At 39.3% G+C, this 19,792-nt stretch overlaps 3 protein-coding genes across 3 annotated transcripts; 2 read left to right on the forward strand and 1 right to left on the reverse strand.

Annotated features, from left to right (window-relative positions):
* Positions 1–517: 517 nt before the first annotated feature.
* Positions 518–9,067, forward strand: racgap1 (Rac GTPase activating protein 1; the record flags this gene model as incomplete). The annotated part of the gene is made up of 16 exons (XM_079239513.1): positions 518–602; positions 702–904; positions 1,013–1,155; positions 1,987–2,056; positions 2,160–2,213; positions 2,319–2,396; positions 2,848–2,965; positions 5,042–5,184; positions 5,406–5,570; positions 5,666–5,761; positions 6,261–6,459; positions 6,614–6,719; positions 7,442–7,574; positions 8,528–8,654; positions 8,757–8,856; positions 8,992–9,067. 16 exons carry the CDS (start codon positions 518–520, stop codon positions 9,065–9,067), a joined length of 1,896 nt encoding a protein of 631 aa, XP_079095639.1.
* A 1,995-nt stretch (positions 9,068–11,062) lies between these two features.
* On the reverse strand, positions 11,063–13,666 carry LOC306755430 (uncharacterized protein). Its single transcript, XM_079239809.1, has 5 exons — positions 13,474–13,666; positions 12,221–12,326; positions 11,895–12,001; positions 11,516–11,688; positions 11,063–11,414 (listed from the first exon to the last, which is right to left on the reverse strand). Exons 1-5 carry the CDS (start codon positions 13,628–13,630, stop codon positions 11,136–11,138), a joined length of 822 nt encoding a protein of 273 aa, XP_079095935.1. The 5' UTR covers positions 13,631–13,666; the 3' UTR covers positions 11,063–11,135.
* A 2,687-nt stretch (positions 13,667–16,353) lies between these two features.
* bin2a (bridging integrator 2a) lies at positions 16,354–19,541 on the forward strand (the record flags this gene model as incomplete). Its single annotated transcript, XM_079238580.1, has 11 exons — positions 16,354–16,437; positions 16,541–16,621; positions 17,270–17,324; positions 17,398–17,492; positions 17,650–17,745; positions 17,885–17,992; positions 18,088–18,173; positions 18,265–18,340; positions 18,426–18,508; positions 18,816–19,389; positions 19,488–19,541. The coding sequence occupies 11 exons, from the start codon at positions 16,354–16,356 to the stop codon at positions 19,539–19,541; spliced, it is 1,392 nt and encodes a 463-aa protein (XP_079094706.1).
* Between the last annotated feature and the right edge of the window lie 251 nt (positions 19,542–19,792).

A 19,792-nucleotide genomic window follows, 5' to 3' on the forward strand; every position in this document is an offset into this window, starting at 1 on the left:
ATGCAACGCGCTCAGTAAAGTTGTGGCTGCCCGACGATGTGGGCGAAGTGGTTGACCGATACAAAAAGAAAAGGAAAACAATAGTCTGGATTTTGATCATCTACGGAAAATTTCGCTGTACTAAACTTCTCCAGGTACGTCGCAACCTTTCCGTAAACAATCTTTACTAATAGGAGAAATGTAGAAATGTTTACCTCACCGCCTTGTTCTGCTTGCAGTTAACGTTGAATGTGGTTAAGGTTACGTTTACGTTCTGGCGAGGACAAATGGTCGGGTTTTAGCAAACAAATTAGCTAGGAAATAATGTAAGGATAGAGATATGTGTATACTTTTAAGTACAACAGGTAATCTTGAAGTATAAGGTTGATGTAAAGTATTAAATGATGCGTTTAAGGCACACGCTCGCCTTCACAGATGTGAATTATATCCTACCACAAGCCTACTGAATTGCTTTACTTGTGAAATGAACTTGCTGTGTTTTTGTTCTCAGAGGGGTTGAATATTAGAAAAAAAAAACATGGAGACTGTGGTGCTGGACCTTCAGAGCTTATATGATAAGCTGAGGACACAAGTTGACCATCTCAACGAGAACATTGAACCCAGTAAGTAGCCTGGTCCTTGGTCTTATCTTTATTGCCTGTCATATGACACATGATTTAAGACCCTGTGTGTTGCAATAATGTGTGAATCCTTTCTCCCAGACTTTATACAGATGGCACAAAACTTTGATGACTGCCGTCGCAAATGGCTAAGGACTGAGCTGGAGCTGGGATCTTGCAAAGACACTCTGAAAAAAGCAGAGATGGAGAAGGGAGCCTTGGAGGTCCAACTCAAACATGCCCGCAACCAAGTAGATGTGGAGATCCGGCGTAGACAGAAGGCTGAAGCTGAATGTGAAACGCTGGTAGGTTTAATCTTTTGCCAACTGTTTGTTGTTGATTTTGGTAATGTTTTTCCCATCACTGTTTTTTTTTTTCTTCTACATTGCTGTTCTTTCATTTCTATAATCCAGGACCGTCAAATTCAGTTGATCCGGGACCTTTTGACAAGTGAGGGATCCACTAACAGCATCCAGCTGAGTGCAGAACAGCGTTCTGCTCTGGCCTTCCTCAATGCAAACAGTCAGCCAGCAGCCAACCTGAACGCCAGTCGAAGGTAAGAAACTCATGAATAATAGGGCTGTGACTATATGCTTTTGTCCCGATTCGATTCCGATTTTTTTGGGTGCCGATTCGGTTTAAATTGCGATTCTCACAATTCTTCGATATTGGTGATTTTTGTAGATTAAAAATATTTTTTTGGATTTCAATTAGGAAAAAACAACACAGTAGCTAGACCATCATTCTGCTGCTTTGATGTCCAAGAAGACAAATAAAAAGACCAATAAAAACAATAAATATGACAAAAAATTATGTTTTATTTTCATTTATTTGAAAAAAAAATTTTAAATTGTGAATCGTTTCCTCACATCAGCACCAAGTCAGAATTTTTATCATTTAATTAATGTTTTATTTGTTTTATTAACCGGTGTTCAGTTAAGGAGACAGTATTCAGGGAATGATGTATTTCAGGGTGTGGGGGTGTTTGCTCTATGTCCTTGTGTGTGTATGAGTGTGTGGAAAGAGCTTGTGTCTTTATTGTTTTTTAATGTTGTGTAATCTACTGTTTGTTTTAATCCTTATGACTGGATTTTATCTTGTAAAGCACTTTTGTGTTGCCCTGGCATGAAAAGTGCTCAAGAAATAAAGTTTGATTTGAAGCAAAAAAAAATCCCGATATTCAATTTCTGATTCTATTTTCCCCACCCCTAATAAAATATGTTTATTGCATACATTTTCTGTTTCTGACTTCAGCTCATGACCATTTTTCCTTTGTTTGCTATTACTTCCATGTGGGAATATGTTTCTCTACCAGTACTGGTGTTGTACCAACTAAACCTGCTGACTAAAATACATGTAACTTGCATGTCATTTCTGTTCCATACAGGCTGGTGACAATAGATGAGTCTGCATCGATATTGTCAGATATCAGCTATGACAAAACAGATGACTCTCTTGTAAGTACTTCCCCTTTTAGTAAAATCTATTTTTACAGCTGCATCGTTGTACTCTAAAATATCCTTTAGTTTAGAATCTGACTCTGGTGTGTTTGTTGGGCAGGACTGGGACTCCTCCGCTGTGCGGACAGTGCGACTCAAGAAACGAGAAAAAAGGGTACGGTAACCACTGGTCTCCCGTTTCTCTCTAAACATTTTGACATGAAAAATGTTTTTATGCTCAGTGGAAGTATTTGTCTTGTGACTTCTGTCTGCATTGCAGCGCTCTTCGAGAAATCATATTGATGGTCCTCCTGTTGCTTCTAAAAGGTCTCGATCAACAGGCAGAACCACGGACAAGGTTGGTACTGTTTCAGTCACGGTATTTTTTATCAGTTTTCCATAACTATTGTCTGTTAAGCAAATAAATATTACCACTAATTCAGTGTACTGTATGATAGATAAGAACCACAATTACAAGAGCCAGCTGTAGAGACAGAATACTGAAGTTATTTGTTGTTTTTTTGGCATAAATGTTCAGAGGAAGGGTTAGGTTATGTGGGTAACGTGCGTGTGTGAAACTATTGTTTATTTTTATGTTGTTAAGCACTTTGATATGCTTTTGTATGAAAAGGGCTGTACAAATAAAGTTTGATTTGAAATAAATGCTATTTAGATGTAAAAGCTATTTTGTTTGCAAAGTTAAGTTTAGCTTGTAACCAGGAATTAAAGCTCATCATATGGGTCTGGTGTAGTTTTGTAGTATTTCTGCTTTCTGACTTGATTTTATTGTTTTTATTGATATTTGACAGGGAAATGAGACCCTTGTGACGACAACAACAGTGACTGTTCCCTCAAATGGAGGCCCAGTTGAAGCGGTTTCTACCATTGAGACTGTTCCTTACTGGACTCGCAGTAGGAGAAAAACTGGTAAGTTGGTTTTTGTTTTTTTTTTGCTATATGTCACACATCCATGGTATCTCCCTCCTTCATAGTATTCATTTGATTTACTTTTGTCTACAAAAGTGCTTAGAAAAAACTGAAAGTACTTTGAACAAATGTCTGAAATATTATTTTGCTGTCACTATAATTAGGTTAGGTTCAGTTTTGTTCGTCAGACTCGTAAATGTGATATGTCTCAAGGGTGAAGTGGGTTTATACCAGATTATTAAGGGTTAAGATGTGACCTCATAAAATGTGTGTAATTTGGTAATGACTAAATGATTAATAATGATGAAATGATGATGATTTATGTCTAAGAGGTCAGCTTCCTTTAAAGTAAAGGTCATGTCTTCTATAATTAGACCTATAATATATTTAATGGCTCAGTGGATGTCTATTGTGGTGATAAGTCTGCGAGTTCCAGTCCTCAGAACCCACTGTCTTCATGTTTTGGAGGCAACCCTACTTTAACACACCTGATTCAGATTCATGAACGTCCTCATCAAGTTCTAATCAAGCCTGGTAACGGCTTTCATTTCAATTCATTTCTTTCAGGTGTGTGAAAGTAGAGATGGCTCTAAAACATGCAGGGAGGGGGGGGTCCTGAGGGTCAAAATTGAGAAGTATTGTTCAAAGGGACAATCAGTTTGACCACTTTTATTCTGTTTTCAGATGGTAAAAGTAGCGATGCTTTAAGAAACAGCAGTTTTTATGCTGCAGCAATCAAACCGACAACAGCAGATTAAGATTAAGAAGTATATCATGGCATCTCAGGGTACTTTTAACAAAAAATAAACAATTTTGAAAATAAATCGAATGAAATCTAATCATTGTCTCTTTAATTGTAATCCTGTTCGATCCAAATCAGTCCAGATTTTATGATGGGATTCATGTAATGCCGATTCAGACTCCCTGGTTCTGAGTACGACACTACAACCTGTCACTAATGCTGAGCCTAAAACTAATTAATAAATTGATTTTTATTTTAAGGCCCTGTTATGATTCAAAAGGTAAAACAGGACAGTTATCACCAATTTTTAATATTTATTCTATTAGGAGATAAAAACTTGTCTATTTTCTACTTACCAACATAAAAATGCTCAATCTTGGATTTCTGCTGGATCTACAGTCCTCAGGTGGGCACACATTGTCCCTTTGGTGACACACAATTCTTGAAATTGGACTAAAATGTCACCATGACACATACGCGGAAATAGTTATCATTTCTGTGACATATTGCCCACGCTCTGACTCAACAATGAGGGGTGCAGGCCGATCGTTGCTGGGATCAGTCAGTATAATGTGCCTCATATGTCTGAGCTGTTTCATTTTACTGACGCTTACCTCTGGCATGAAAAACACAGCGATCATGCTGTAATACGGTAAACCATGATGTAATATAGGAATCTTTCGATCAAAGTTTATTTATATAGCACTTTTCATACAAAAGTAGCACAAAGTGCTTCACAAAATAAAAAGCAAAAATAAAATAAGGTTGAAAACACGCTTTCGCATACAAAAACAGAATTTACCCAAAGTCTAAAACATACTCACTTTTCACACACACACACACATGAATAAAACACTCTCATCAAACCAATCTTAGGGATCCACATTGGGACACTAATCATGACTATAAAGGCCACTGCCTCAAAAAAAAAAAAAACCAAAACAAACCATAAAATTCAATAAGAAAGATTAATAACTTAGATGACAATCATAAAAGAAAAGTCTTAAAATAGAACTAATTAAAAGCCTGATTTAAAAAGATGGGTCTTGAGCTGACTTCTAAAAACCTCACCAGTATCCACCATCCTCAGGTGGATGATGGATGGTGGATGGATATAAATAAAAAGAAACCTAATGTGAATATGTTGCATGTAAACAGAGAGCCTTGCCAGATTTCAGGTAATCTCTTGTAATGAGAGCAAGTACCTAGACAGATGCCTAAAATAAAAGTTAGTATACTTTATCGGTGAATCAACAACACATTTTCCACATAACTACAGAAATATATGTGTTGTCTAAAGAGACAGGTGTTTATTTCCAACCTCTCCCGTTCAGCTGCCATGGAGTGGGACTCTGAATCTGTCAAATCTGAGGATGTTTTCAAGCCACCTGGCAATCCTGAGGGACCGATGAAGGCTGCGCCCAGCACTCCACAGAGCAACGGAGGTGTCCGTCTTCACGAGTTTGTTTCCAAAACCGTAAGTGTGCTGCAGCTACACTAGAAAAGCATTTCTTTTTTTAATCTGAGCTTGATCTGATCATTTTCTACTTGGGTTATTAATGTTTTTTTTTTTTTTTTTTTTATAATTAAGCAATTACTTTTGATAAATGCTTCTTGATCATTTTCAGCCCAAGTAAATGTTGTCATTTGGAAAAAGCATTTATCTCCATGTAGTCTATTAACATATGTCTTTTATAGGTCATTAAGCCAGAGTCCTGTGTGCCATGTGGGAAGAGGATCAAGTTTGGAAAGATTTCGCTGAAATGCCGCGACTGTAGGGTGGTGTCGCACCCAGAATGCCGTGAGAGGTGCCCCCTGCCGTGCATCCCCAACCTGGGAGGCACACCGGTCAAAATTGGGGAGGTAAATTGCTTTTGTACCAATTTATCTCCCAATATACAGACTCATGCATATATTCATATCCAATCAGGTGACATGATTTCTCACTTTGTTTTCAGGGTGTCCTTGCAGATTACGTCCCAGACACATCACCAATGATCCCCCCCCTCGTGGTCCACTGTGTGAGTGAGATTGAACAAAGAGGCATGCATGAGGTGAGTGGTGTTTTACTGTTCTAACACAATGCAGGAATATGAATACAGTAAAGCCTCACATCCCGGTAGTTATTAATAATATCTCCTTAAACTGAGAGAGAGCCGTGAGGAAGGTTTCACAATCTGTTCCTGCTTGGTTAGTCATAATGTAGTGATAGAAAAGCTCCAAATCTTTTGATTGCTGTGTTATTTCGCTGTTTGTTTTGCTCTTATCTCACTTTCCAACTCGACTTTTTATATGAAATATTAGCTTTTTCCAATTTTAAGCAAATTAGCAGCCTCATATTTTATCTATTTTAATAGATAACTATTCATTTAAGGTCCTTAGTTGTATTTAAACAGGTTGTAGAGTTTATTCTTACCATTCATGTGACAAAATTTGCCCTCATTTAGACATATTTGTGTCCTCTACTATTATTATTATTATTATTATTGTTATAAATTTCCAACATTATTGCAACTATATGGTTTCTAATTGTACTCTTCTGGTGTTCTTCAGGCCGGGCTGTACCGTCTGTCTGGTGCTGATCGTACAGTGAAGGAGCTGAAGGAGAAGTTTCTCCGTAGTAAGACCGTTCCTGTGCTCAGCAAGGTGGACGATATCAATGCCATCACTGGCCTTCTCAAGGACTTCCTGAGGAACCTGAAGGAGCCTCTGCTCACCTTCCGCCTCAACCGTCCCTTCATGGATGCAGCAGGTCTGTGTGTGTCTCTATATGTGACTGTTCTGATGTGGAGGGGCTCTAACTTTAACAACTGTAACAGTGAGACTTGTGGGTGGTCAGCACAAAGCGACTGCAGGCTTTTTAAGTGATCCTGCTTTGTTTAATGGTGGTGTCTGTTTTTCTGCAGAGGTTTCAGATGATGACAACAGCAAAGCTCTGATGTACCAAACTATTAGCAACCTGCCACAGGCCAACAGAGACACGCTGGCCTTCCTGATCCTACACCTTCAGAGGTGAGCAGCACCGACAGTTTTCTACACATAAGACTGAGGTTTGATGTCTGTAATATTACTGCTGCGTCCTGGTGCCATTTTTCCCTTCTATTTATTTCTTAAAATCTTAATCCCCCCCTACTACACGACACAATACTGCGTTTAACATGTTACCTATTAATGCATGTTAACTAGACATACAGCTGTGCTCATATTTATTCATACTCTTTCATTAAAGAAGGAAAAAAACAGCTGCCTGTAAAATAAGCTGAAATTAACTAAAGTAATAATAAATAAAAATTTCATGAAAATTATTACATTATTTTCTAATTCTGGTTCAATAGAAATATTTTATTTAAAAAGCAAACAAATAAGATAATTTATTACACATTACATCACTTATAAAGTAATATTTAGTTGAAGAATCCTTTAATGTTTCCGCTCCAGTCAGGTGTTTTCTGTTCCTCTCAGTCAGACTTCTGCACCTGTTGACAGGTATTTTGTCCCACTGTTCAACAGAAAAGTGCTCTAATTTGTCCAGGACCAATTTGTTTGTTTGTAACTTTTTTTTCTTTCTTCAACTCAATTAAATGACAAAATTATATATTTTTGCAAATTTCTAGTTATTGATCCTTTTTAAGTCTCCGGTTATTTGAGTGACTGTTGTAAATTCACTCTTCCTTAATGTAAGGGCATGAATACATGTGAGCACAACTGTAACTCAGTCTTGCTTCATCTTGCAGAGTTGCCGACAGCTTGGATACCAAGATGGACATCAGCAACCTGGCTCGTGTTTTTGGTCCAACCATTGTTGGCCATGCAGTCCCCAACCCAGATCCGATGACGATCCTCCAGGATACCAAACGACAGCCTAAGGTAGGTCTGGAGATTTATTTTCTTAGCTTGTACATGAATTCTGTTCATTGAACATTTGCTGAGCAGCTTCTCAAACATCTTCATGAATATTAAAGATCAGCAAGTGGTGCATATGTTTATGGATTCTGATTCATAACATGGTCAGTTCTCAGAAGCTTCCTTCTCATGTCAACTAGCGTGATGAAAGAAGCTGTTCTCATTTGGAGGTGTGCAGCTTGTCACTGGCACATCTTCATCTAAAAGCCTTTTTATGACTTATACTTTTGTAATACAAAGATCTGGCTCACAGACAGTCTTACACAAACACCCATGTCTCTGAAAAATAAAGTCGGCTCGTTTTTAATGTGTTTTTCTGCTGCAGGCATCAATAGAATACGTAATTTACCCAGAGGTGGCAGCCTTTTTGTAAGCATAACGTGCGATTCATTTATATGCAGTTTCATCACAGTGAAAGAACTCCTCTGTCTCAGTTTTGCCAAGCGAACACTTTAAATAAGCAGCTAATGAAAACACATTCAGTGTTAATGGGATAAAAACAGCTCTCCTGTGGATTCTTCCTGAGCAAGAAAACACTGTTTGAATTCAGCACAGGAATCCAAGACATGTGGATATACAATGGCCTTTTTAATTAGATTTCAACCAAAGCCCCAAGAATATAAATAAGGCTTTGATCCGACATTTGTTTAGGAAATTTTGATTTAGTATTCAAAAAGATAGTTCTTGTCATAATCCAAACCCTTGTTGTGATCAATCAGGATTGCTGTTTTGTAATACTGAGCTGATGTTACACACGAGGAGCTCATCGCAGTCCCATGCAGTGTTGTTCAGTAATTCCCTGCTGTCTCGCTCAAGGCGAGCCGAATCAGTCAAACAATGTTGAAACAGAGTGAGGCAACACTCTGAAATAATCTCATCGTTTGAATTTTGTTTTAATTAATCTGTTTTCTATTTAGGTAGTGGAGCGCCTGTTGGCTCTGCCGGCCGATTACTGGGGCCAGTTTGTGATGGCAGGGAGCGAGCAACCCAACTTGGACCATTTGATCATCGAGAATGCAAACTGCTACGCCACGCCGGAGAAAAGTACCCCTCCTCTTAGCGCTTTCGTTGCACGCACAGTTAGTCTCTTGACGTGTCGCGGGAACATGAGGTGATAACGTTGATTGTTTGTCTGACTTGTTGCAGTGAGCATCCTCGGACCTCTGACCACTCCGGAGTACCAACTAAACAAAACCCCCTCCTCCAGCTCATTATCTCAGCGCATGAAGTCCTCTCTGACACCAAGGTACACACACACACACACACACACACACAAACAGTCTGCTCCTGCCCAGCTTTAACACTTCTATAATTAGCTATCATCAGACTGTGGAGCAATGTCTGCTTTTACTCATCTTAAGATGTACACTTTTTGTTGCAGATTTGGAAGCAAGAGCAAATCGGCTGTCGGATTTTCTCACCAAGGGAAGTTCTTCTCATCGCCACTCCTCAAATAAAAAGCACAGCTATACCCATCCTGCAATACCAACACATTTTCATGTGCTGCACATACCAATTCATGCCTCCATAAATACACTTTTATGTCATAGCTGTTTTCCACATGTGTAAAAAGGTGAGTTTTGACTGTTCTACATGTCTAAAAGGGCTTTTTTCCCATAGTTTTCCCTATCTATGCACACCTGCGTGTCTTTAGAGTGGTTTTTATAAAATTAAAAACATGTCAGTCGCAGTTTGGTTTGTTAGATGTGGGGATGTGCTATGTTTGTAAGAGGTGTGCTCATAGGTTAAAACAGTACTGTATGCAAAGCTTTACTGCGACCCGCTTCTACATGTAATCATTTCTTCAGCAGGTTCTTCAGCTCATGTTTCACTCGGAAGCGGAAGAACTGATTGTTTGGCATTTCATTTTACAGTGTTAGTGATTGTGTGATGCTATTTGCTTGTTGTTTTTTTGTTTTTTTTTTGTTTTGATGTTTGTATTTAGCTTGTTATGGGTATGTGTTTGGGAATATCTTCATTAGCCAGTGATTTGTGATTTAAAAAAATGTTGAGAATCATAATATTCTTCATCTGTAGGTAGTTTTAAAATCCGAATGATGACCATCTTTATTGGCAGAATTATTTTAGCTATTTTTTTTATTATTTTTTAGACAATATCTTGAAGTGAAAGCTTCAAAGTTGCACTGCCAGAGATCCCCTACAAGCTCCAGTCTTTGCTTTATTTGGATATTCTGCTCCTCCATTGTTTTGTTGCTCTGTGCACTGTTGATACTATGGGACGCTGCATATGAGCAACCCCAGAAAAAAGGCAATTACTTTAATATTAGCCAGTTTATTAAGCCGTGGCATTACTCATTTATCTATTAACACGCTTTATACACAATATTTTTTCAGAAATTTGTGTAACTTATAAAATACATTTCTAACATTGACAGAAATGTCTCCTGTCCTTTTATTTCTTCTAGTATTGCTCCTGAAATGTGATGCATAGAAATGTGACCTAGAGAGGTCAGCGTCATTTATTCTTATAATTTGAAGTATTTTTCATGATGCTGGGTATCATTTAAATGTCCTCTTACAGAAATAAGGAGTTTTGTCCAACGAAACAGCCGATCTTTTGGTTTCTTTTGAATTTTCTCATGTGAAAGGCTCCTCAGGTGTGTATTTATAGTGTTCATGTCTGCAGTGGAGATGAGAATAATTTCCATGTCTTACATCATTAAGGTGATCATTTACAGACAAGTGTCTGTATTTACGTTTTCAGGTGATGTTAAATAAGTTCGAAAAACCTGTTCATGTGCTTGTCAGTGGGGTGCACAGCTCTGGCATGGCAGTGATGCTGGCCTGCAGTGGTTTTGCTTGGGGCAGGCTGGTCCCGACTGGGCTCTACCAGGGGATTACAGGCCGGTGAGGTGCCTGCTTGCCATCACCCCGTGCTACTCGGAGCCCCTAACTCGTGCCTTTGGCCTCCAGTGGCCTCCTCTGCTCTAGTTCGGGTGGGCCATTAGCTCTTTCTGCTTTACCTTTCCTGGGTTCAGTGCTCTGTGGGCCTGCTGGGCCCTTCTGATCTCAGGCTCCACCCTGGTGCTTCACGGTCCCCCTCGCAAGCACACGGTTCATCTTTATAGCATGGTTCACACATGCTTCCCTCCCGATCTCCTTCCTACTAAATGTTACTGATGTGTCGTTAAGTTTCTCCACAGGTATGTTTGATAACCATTGTGCTTATGCATATTATTATTCGACTTTGTTTAAAAAAAAAAAAAAAGTTGTAAAAACAAGAGATCCACATTTTATAAGCACATATCTTGAGCAATTTAGGTCACATGTGTGACTAGTAGATCTTCCTGGGTGGAAGTGGAAGTGGGTTTATGTATATTCACACACACTTATTTGTGACTAACATCTAAGAGGCTAAAAATATTGAGGCATAAATACACACCAGTAACTGTACGGTAAAAATTTGAAAAGTACAGAAAGCAAATTACAACTTTATACATAATTCACCCATTTACAGTTTTAATGTCTGTGATCGTTGATGACAGTAAATGTTTGATCATAATATCAAAATTTTGGCCATGGCCAGAGAAGAGGAGTGTTCTTGACATAGTCCTGGAAGGCTGGATCGGATCCCCACTTCTTCATGGCCTGCTTCTCCAGGATGGGGATACCGCTGACGTAGCGCAGCAGGAACCAGACGAACAGAGGCGAAACCACGCTCAGGTACTGAGGACCCTGCATCACCGATGAGGCTGAGAGCCAGAGGCCAGACCACTGCAAGATCTCTCCAAAATAGTTAGGATGTCTGCTGTAAGACCACAGTCCAGTCTGGATGAACTTCCCCTGGAGATCCAAACAGAAACTCAGCCGTCAGGTTATTACACTCACAGACTGCGGTGTCAACGGAGTTGGAGTGTACAGCATGAAAGCGGAGTCTAAATTACCACATTATCTGGGTCACGCTTGAAATTCCACTTCTGCTGGTCAGCAATCGCCTCAGTCGCGAAGCCAAGGCCCCAAATTGTCCAGCCGATGTAGTCCCTCGTCCCCAGAGGCACATTACGCCTCTCACTGTTCAGCATGAGGGTGGGCAGGAGAGTCATAAATACCCATGCGGCTGATAGAAATAGAAGGGGGAAAAAATCATTTTCAACCAACCTTGCTTTAATCCTCTGTGACATAAATGCACTTAAGCTAGTAACCAAAAGCTCCAACTCGCAATAAATGAATATAAAGAGCTCGAAACTAGACAGTGATTTATACGGGGCGTGTTTGGTACTGAGCTGGAAATGGAAAGAAGGGGTAAATATCACTTCCAAGTACCTTGAACAGTCCAGTATACAAAGAAAGTCCCTGGGCTGTCTCTAACATTGTTGAATCTGCGATCGTGACCGTCCTTCAAGATCCGCAGGAAGAGGAATGTCCCGAGCCTGCAGAGAGAACACAGTTAACATCTATTCATATTAACCAAGGCATTATTCATTAACTTTAGTGACCTATCTTTAAAGTTTAACATTTATTAGTTCCATGACCTCTCCAAGGACCCTCCATAGCTCAGCTTAACACACAACCCTGAGCATAAAAGATCTTCATTCCTCAGCTGGGCTTTAGTAAACCATTGCATTTAGGGTCAAAGCCTCCGAACTTACCTCAGTCCCCATGCTGTCACCAACCCAGTCTGCACCTTCTGACGGGTATGACTGGCTCCACCCCAGATATGACTCAGGTGCGCAAGTAGTATAAATGTGCCAGATCCTGCAAAAGGGAAAGATAGCGAGGGGCAAACTCAGGGCAGTTGGGACGTAGGCATGGCAAAAGACTCCACTTGCTGCACATTAAGGCGTGCCCAATAAATCTTTTACCCAGGATACTGCAGACAATTGGTTCCAAAGTTCAAGGGTAAAAATATACAGAAGCATAGAGCGGAGTGGACAACCAGAAGAGGACGAGCACAGAAGTGTCGAGCCGACACGTTACTAAAAAAAATTGATAGCAACAAAAATCTGTCAGTGGTGTCAACAGGTAAGCCGTGATATTCTACACGAGTTTAGGCTGCAAACGGATTGTTTTTTAGGTTTAAAAGAGTTTAATCCAGACAGGCTGGTTTGATTTTTTAACCTGTAACTTCCTCAATAGTTTTGTACTTAAGAAATGTGTTTTTAAGTTGCAAGAAATGTCCATTATTTTGTTTGGAACCAGTCTAAACTTGAATGAAGGCAATGGAAGCATCAATATACCTGTTTTCATATCATTCGTGGATAAATCTGACTACCTTTTGGGCAAGTTCTGCTCCAAACCTAGAGGTTATTGGTTAATTATATGATGAGACAGAAAATAACAACGGGGTCAAACATTTTTTAAGAGAAATAAAGGACAAAACTCAAATCAAAGGCAAAAAAAGAAGTAATCCTGTTGTAATCACATGAAATGTGTGTGTGCACGCTTTCAAGGCTGCAAAAAGCATTTTCATCGCACTGAGGGTTTGTTTGTATTATTTCTGATATCATGGTGGTAAAGGATGGAAATTCCTGATTGAGGCCCACAAAAAGCCCCTATTGATTAGTCTGTACGGCCCTGGAAGCGCGCGCGCTGATTGGATCTGCACGCTTCTTAAGCCGAAGGAGGAGCTCTTCCTCCTGACTTGTTTCACAACAAACCCCTTTCAAATAATACAGGTTTTATAACGACTACGTTTTAAACACTTATCTATGTAAACGGAGGAAAAACACATTTTCTGCATAAATCTCACAATTAAACCAAATTGATCGTCTTTTTTTTTTTCATTGTTTGATTTTGCTTTTCAGCCAAGTCGACTTTACGCATGATGAGTTACACAAAGCTACAAAAACCCAATCAGCACATGGCTAAAAATGATTGCCCAGGAAACATTGTTTTACTTTACCTGCTAAATCATAAAACTTCTCGGTTTTGAGCGCTGCAGCCAGAGCCCAGCCGGCCCACTGGATCCCCAGGTCGGCGGCGGCGCATTTGGCCATAGTGCTCCCCATGATCATGTCGCGCACGTCGGCGAGCAGCGCCGCGATCTGAGGGTTGGTCATGGAGCCACTCCTCCAAAACCAGAGAAATATAAACAATCGTGGGTAAAGTTCACAGCTGCGGTGCTGCAGGAAGTAGGCTCCCGCGGGGAACTCTGGGTATTGTAGTTCACAGAGGATCAGCGCGTCTGAAGGCGTGGCGGGAAATTGATGTAATCTGATTACAAAATCATTTAAGAGAAGGTCAAACTAAAATAAAGTCAAGGATTAGTCGATTGTATTTCACACTTTTAATTAAACTGTTAAAGAGGCTTGTTTCCAAGATAAATTGAAGGCTCATTATAAAACAAAATACTTTATTCTCAAAAATATTATCTTTTTTTAAAAGTTATATTTGTCTCTGGCAAAAAGAAAACTGTCGAAAAACAAACTGTAGAAATAGAGACTAATATTTAATCAATAAGTCCAGCATATTTCATGAATAATCTCTAATAAAACTAGGACCTCAGTAGCAAATTTCATGCCATCCTTTGTAAATATGTGCTGGTGGAACAAAGTTCCTTGAATCATTAAATGGTAGAAATAATATGAGAATTTGCTCAGCAGAACACAGCATCCAGACCATCATTCTGCTTGCCTAAATGCTGGACAAGACAAAAAAAAAAAAAAAGAAATAAAAAAAAAAAGAAATAATATGAGAAAAAGAACTACTTTCTGACACCTTAAATTTATTAAATCATGAGAATTTTCTGCTGTTTGTAGAGTAAGAGATTATTTAGCTGAAATAAAAAAGAACCATTTAGTTCTGCAACATAAGAGAAAAGAATAACAGGCAGTATTTATCTGTATGGTCAGAAACATCTAAGTATCTACACAAATGAAGCTACTCTAACAGTACAAAAACAACCTCAAACAGATGTTTTTTTTTAGTGTTTTTCATGCAGTTATTTATTAGTTTGCTTCATCAATCTCACTGCAGACAACATAAATCCAATAAATCTGTTTTGTTAGCATCTTTAATCCATTCATCCGTGTTCAAAGAAAAATTGAGACCATAGAAGCTATTATTTTGATTTTTTTTCCCATTTGAGAGTTTATTTGAACAAGAAAAGTGAAACAAGAAGCAAACAATACAAACACAAAATGTCTCCTGTTCAAAATGAGAAAGAGGAAGCCGAAACATGTTAAACCCCCTTTTCTCCAAATCCAAATGAATTATCAGGCTAATAATTATCGTTAAAGCTGTTATACATATCACAGGCACATAATAAATACTAGACAATGTTGTTTGTATTATAATGAAACTGAAATTTTACTCTGCTGTCATTCCTTCTCATGATGATGAAGATACCAAGCCCTAAGGAGCTTCAGGTGTTTTGTTTACATACTTTCTGCAAACATGTCTTGAAGCACACAACAAGTTGTCACGGCATCTTTGCCATTTGAAGGACTTGTTGTCTTTTCCAACTCACATTCACTCACTCTTCAGCCATGGCTCGGTAAAATGTGCATCTTTTTTGTTGAAAAATGCATGAAGGTCCCCAGAGAAGATGTTATCCTGCAGGAAGCACATGTTGCCCCAACATTTGAAACTGAGTTGTTGCCAGAGGCACCAATACACACCCATCACAGAGCCTGTCCTGGAATGCTGACTGGTCTGGCCATTATGCTTGTTTCCACTGTGTGAGGGTCTGTCCCAGACACCTTGTAGCACAGAAAAGCCACCTATACAGACGCATTTCACATATTATTTAAGTCCTAAGTTGCATCTGGACTTAAATGAAGCTGCATTGCAGTGCAGTAACTCCATCCCCCAGTAGAATATTAGCCGATGATGATTGATGGGTTTGAAGCTTTCATGCACTGAAGTTCCTCAGAGTTTGTTGAATTCTTCATGATACTGTATGCTGCATCATAGAATAAGAAATATAAAAATCATTTCCAATTTTCATTTGAGGAAATTTTTTATTGAAACATTTGAATGGTTTTATTACATTTCTTAAACTGGAGAGCTTTGTGAAAATAATCTGCAACTTCATCTGTCTGAGAACATTATTTTTTTTTAACCTTATTTCTAATCCCATATTGTCCCATTCAACTATAACCCTCCTTTTATATTTTAATATGTGTTTCAGCCCTAAAACTAGTTGAAGATTGACAAGTTAAATAAAGTTGATCAGAAAAACTGTTTGATAGCTTTTATTTTTTTGGCTGTTAAGTAAAATAAATGCAAAACATAAAGATAATACCCTTTCTATTTCAAATGTCGTGATCCTGGCTTTATCACATTGGAGCAAAAAGACTGATTATTATTGATTATGTACTAATTTAGTAATGTTTAATTGTTTTTTTTAACTGTGGCAACAATAGAAATATAATAACATTCCAGTGTGATCAGTAGGAATTGTTTTCTTTCTTTCTTTTGCAAAAGTTTGGGCTCCAGAGTCTTTTATTTGACCAGTAGCTTAGCATGAAGTGGGTCAGAGAAAAAGAGGAGGATCGCAAGCAGCCAAGGATGCCAAGTCGGGATTTGAACCTGGGCCAGCTGCAACCAGCTGAGATAAAACCTCCTTCAGCACCAGAACTGTTCTACAAATATCATTTTCAGACCAGTGCTCTGGAAGGTTAAAAAATAGAGTAATGCATCACTTTGACTAAGATGATTATTTGATCCCAAATGTTGTAATTTCTCTCAGGTACAATGTGTTTGCTTCTTTAATGACTGGAAGGTAATATTCCTACTTTTCCCGTTAAATCTCAGGAGGAAACTCAGAACAAGACCGAACATGGCAGACAGCACAAGTCCAAAAGGCTCCTCTGGTGAATTTGCAAAGAAAGTCCAAAGACAGCTGAGCAGAGGCAAAGAAAAGGTGAGCAACCTAAAGTTCCTGTTTTCTGACATGATAAAAAAAAAAAAAAATCAAGAAAAAGGGGAAAAATAGTTGACATTTGATATTTCTGCTTTTCTGACAGGTTCTGCAAAAGCTGGGGAAGACGATGGAGACCAGAGACGATGAGTTTGAGCACTGTCTCCTGCTGTTTAACGACCAACAGGTAATCATCCCTCTGCTGGATGAAAACAAGAAGTTACAAACAGAGATGTTGTTTATTATCAGCATACCGATATTATCAGTTGATATCAACAGTAAAATGCAAAATTGGAAATGATTGGTATCGTTTTTTTTAGTTTGATGACATAACTTTTACACAACGTGCACACATCATACATCAAACTCTTCAGCTACGTCTCCTCTGACTCAAAGTGACAAAATATGAGAACTATTATGTATAGTTTTCCAGATATTTTTGTTTGATTGACACAACTCTCTCCAAAAATATCGGTATTGGTTGATATATCGGGATTTAAGAGTTGTAAAAAAGTCAGTTTATTGGATATCTGTAGCCTTGCGGTGGACTGGCCACCTGTCCAGGATGTACCCTGCCTTTCTCCCAGAGACTCCTGGGATCGGCTCCAGCTTCCCTGCGACCCTTCATTGGACTTAGCGGTTTCAGAAAATGAATGAATGAATCAATATCTGTAAAAAAAAGTAAAAATAAACATAGTTACGAGTGAAAATTAACCTTCACCCTCAGGCTGATTTTATTATCCTTGTAAACCCTGGGAGGATTTCTCTCTTACAGCAGATCAAACACCATATAAGTAGTAAATCTAAATACTATAAATCTGTTTTCTATTTACAGACTGATGGGAACCGAATACACAAAGACTTTAGGAACTACATTAACGCAGTCAGAGGTAAGAAATCGCTTATTTTGAGCTGCATTTGTGACCTCTGCAGGTGTCAAACAGATCATTCTGCTTCTTATAGACATGCGTGAAGCTTCAAGACGTCTGTCCCAGTCTCTGTTTGATGCTTATGAGAGTGACTGGGCCGGGGAGGAAGACTTGGGAGCCATTGTAGAGGTCAGTGGTACCGAAAAGCCAAAAACATACAAACATTGTTCGGATCTTTACTGCAAAAACAGCTAAATCAGAGCATCACCAGGAGAACAGAAGCCTTTATTTCTCCATCTTATTATCCATAATTAATACTATATTTATGTTGGGTTTTTTAATGCAGGGGGAGGACCTATTGTGGAATGACTACGAAGTGAAGCTTTTAGACCAAGCCGTGCGCACCATGGAGTCCTATGTGGGCCAATTCCCTGATGTCAGGGTAAGGCAATGAGAATGCATGAAAGCAAACAGAAGTCAATATCCAGACAGAACCAAAAGCCTGAGAGCAAACGCAGACAATACACACACTCAGATTCACAGATCATACATAAAACTTTCCTTTTTATTTTTAACTGTAGGAGAAAGTTGCCAAGAGGGGAAGAAAGCTGGTGGACTATGACTCTTCTCTTCACCACCTGGAGGCACTGCAGACAGCAAAGAAGAGGGATGACATCAAGATAAATAAGGTCATTAATATCCACATCAATCCCAGCCTTAATTGGCTGAAACAGTCAAATTAAATTAACCTTTTTTTTCCCCCTTCTTTCATCTCTTCCTGCAGGCAAAACAAGAGATGAAAACTGCCCAAACCGTCTATGAGGGGATTAACAATGAACTGAAAGAAGAACTTCCTGCTCTCTATGACAGGTTTGACATCAGATCATCTTTGATTTTTAAAAAATTAATTGTCATTTACAGGGTTTTTGTTCATAAAAAGTTCATGTTTCTCCCTCCACAGTCGAATTGGATGCTACGTGACTGTTTTCTCTGCTCTGGCAAGTTTACGAGACATCTTCTACAAAGAAATGAGCTCGGTATGGTTTGATCTGTCTCCACACACCACTTCCATTGTTATAGATAGTTTAAGTTCTTTATTTCACTGTCTATCTTCACTTTTAGCTCAACGGAGATCTACAGCATGTAATAAAAGAGCTGCAAGCTCAGCATCCAGATAAAACGTTTGCTGTGAGGGGACTGCAGAAGTAAGTTTTCTACTTTTTTGGCCTTTGAGTTTTACATTTTGAGGTAATTTAGCAACTTTAAGGAGAAGTTTGTCCTTTAAATTGGCCAAACTTCACAGAACACAACTTGCTGTAGATTAACTTTTGTCCTTCAGCCTTAAAGAATACATGTAAACAAGCATTTATTTGTAGCTTAATCCTGTTTTGTGATTTAAAGAGCTTCCATAGCTTCTCCAGTTACTTGCAAACCTCCACAGCACAGATCCATGCTTATTTGATTAGTTAGTGTTTCTATTTGGAGGAGTCACAATCTTGCAAAATATTTCAGGTATGGCTCCTTGAAGAGACGGACTCTTATGTCCCCGAAGGCCTGGAAAGCCAGTTTTTCTGAGTTTCACAGGAGCTACAGCCCTGGAATCAGGCAGCAGCACAGTTTCAGGTCCTCAGACAAATTTCGCCATGGCACTCTGACAAGAGAGAGCAGCACAAGTGCAGTCTCCCCACAATCATCGTCTCTGGACGATACGTTATCTGAGTCCAGGGAGCTGGATGCGGCGTCTTCCCACACTGAGAATCACGAAGACGCCACTGTGGGTGCAACAGGCAGCGGGCTGAATCCTGGAGGAGACAGCACTCCGGCTGAGGAGAAGAAAGGATTGGAAGAGTCAGATAAGAAAGGAGATGGTGAAAAAGCTCCACCAAGTGAGAGCAGCTCTGAACTGAACAACTCCTTTGAATCAGAGAGCTTGGACCTGCAGCTGTCTGCAGGGGACAGCAGTCTGCTGCACATTGAAGAGGACGACTGTCCCGCAACCCTCGACAGTCCTAAAGCAAATGGACTGGAGAATGGTGACGTCAGTGGGTTGAACTCTGACTCCAAGGATCTGAGCATTCCTCACAAGGTTTGTCATTTGATCAGCACACAGCTGCAAACATTTATGCTGCATTTGGCAACGCTTTGTGCCATAACTCTTGCTGAACTGTCTTCTGTCCGATGTAGGATGCTCCTGCAGAAAAAACAGTACCCCAGGACTCAAAAAGCACCGTGGTTTAACACTTTTACAAAAGGTTTGTCCTTTTCCTTCATGCGTTGTCACATGTTAGCATCCCTTTTCTACCTCTGCTGGTTATTTCTGTGTTTTTCTTTCTTTATGAATCTCAGAATGCCAGAACAGAAAAGCGAAGACGACGCTGAAGACGACAGCTGCTCAAGAGCAGAAATATGTGATGACTGCCACGCTAATGAGTCCAACTGTGGTCACATGACTGACACACTTCTGCTGTTATCTTAAAATCAACTTTGGC

This window comes from Telmatherina bonti (assembly GCF_933228915.1).
Source record: "Telmatherina bonti genome assembly, chromosome: 4".
In the NCBI taxonomy this organism is placed as follows: Eukaryota; Metazoa; Chordata; class Actinopteri; order Atheriniformes; family Telmatherinidae; genus Telmatherina; species Telmatherina bonti.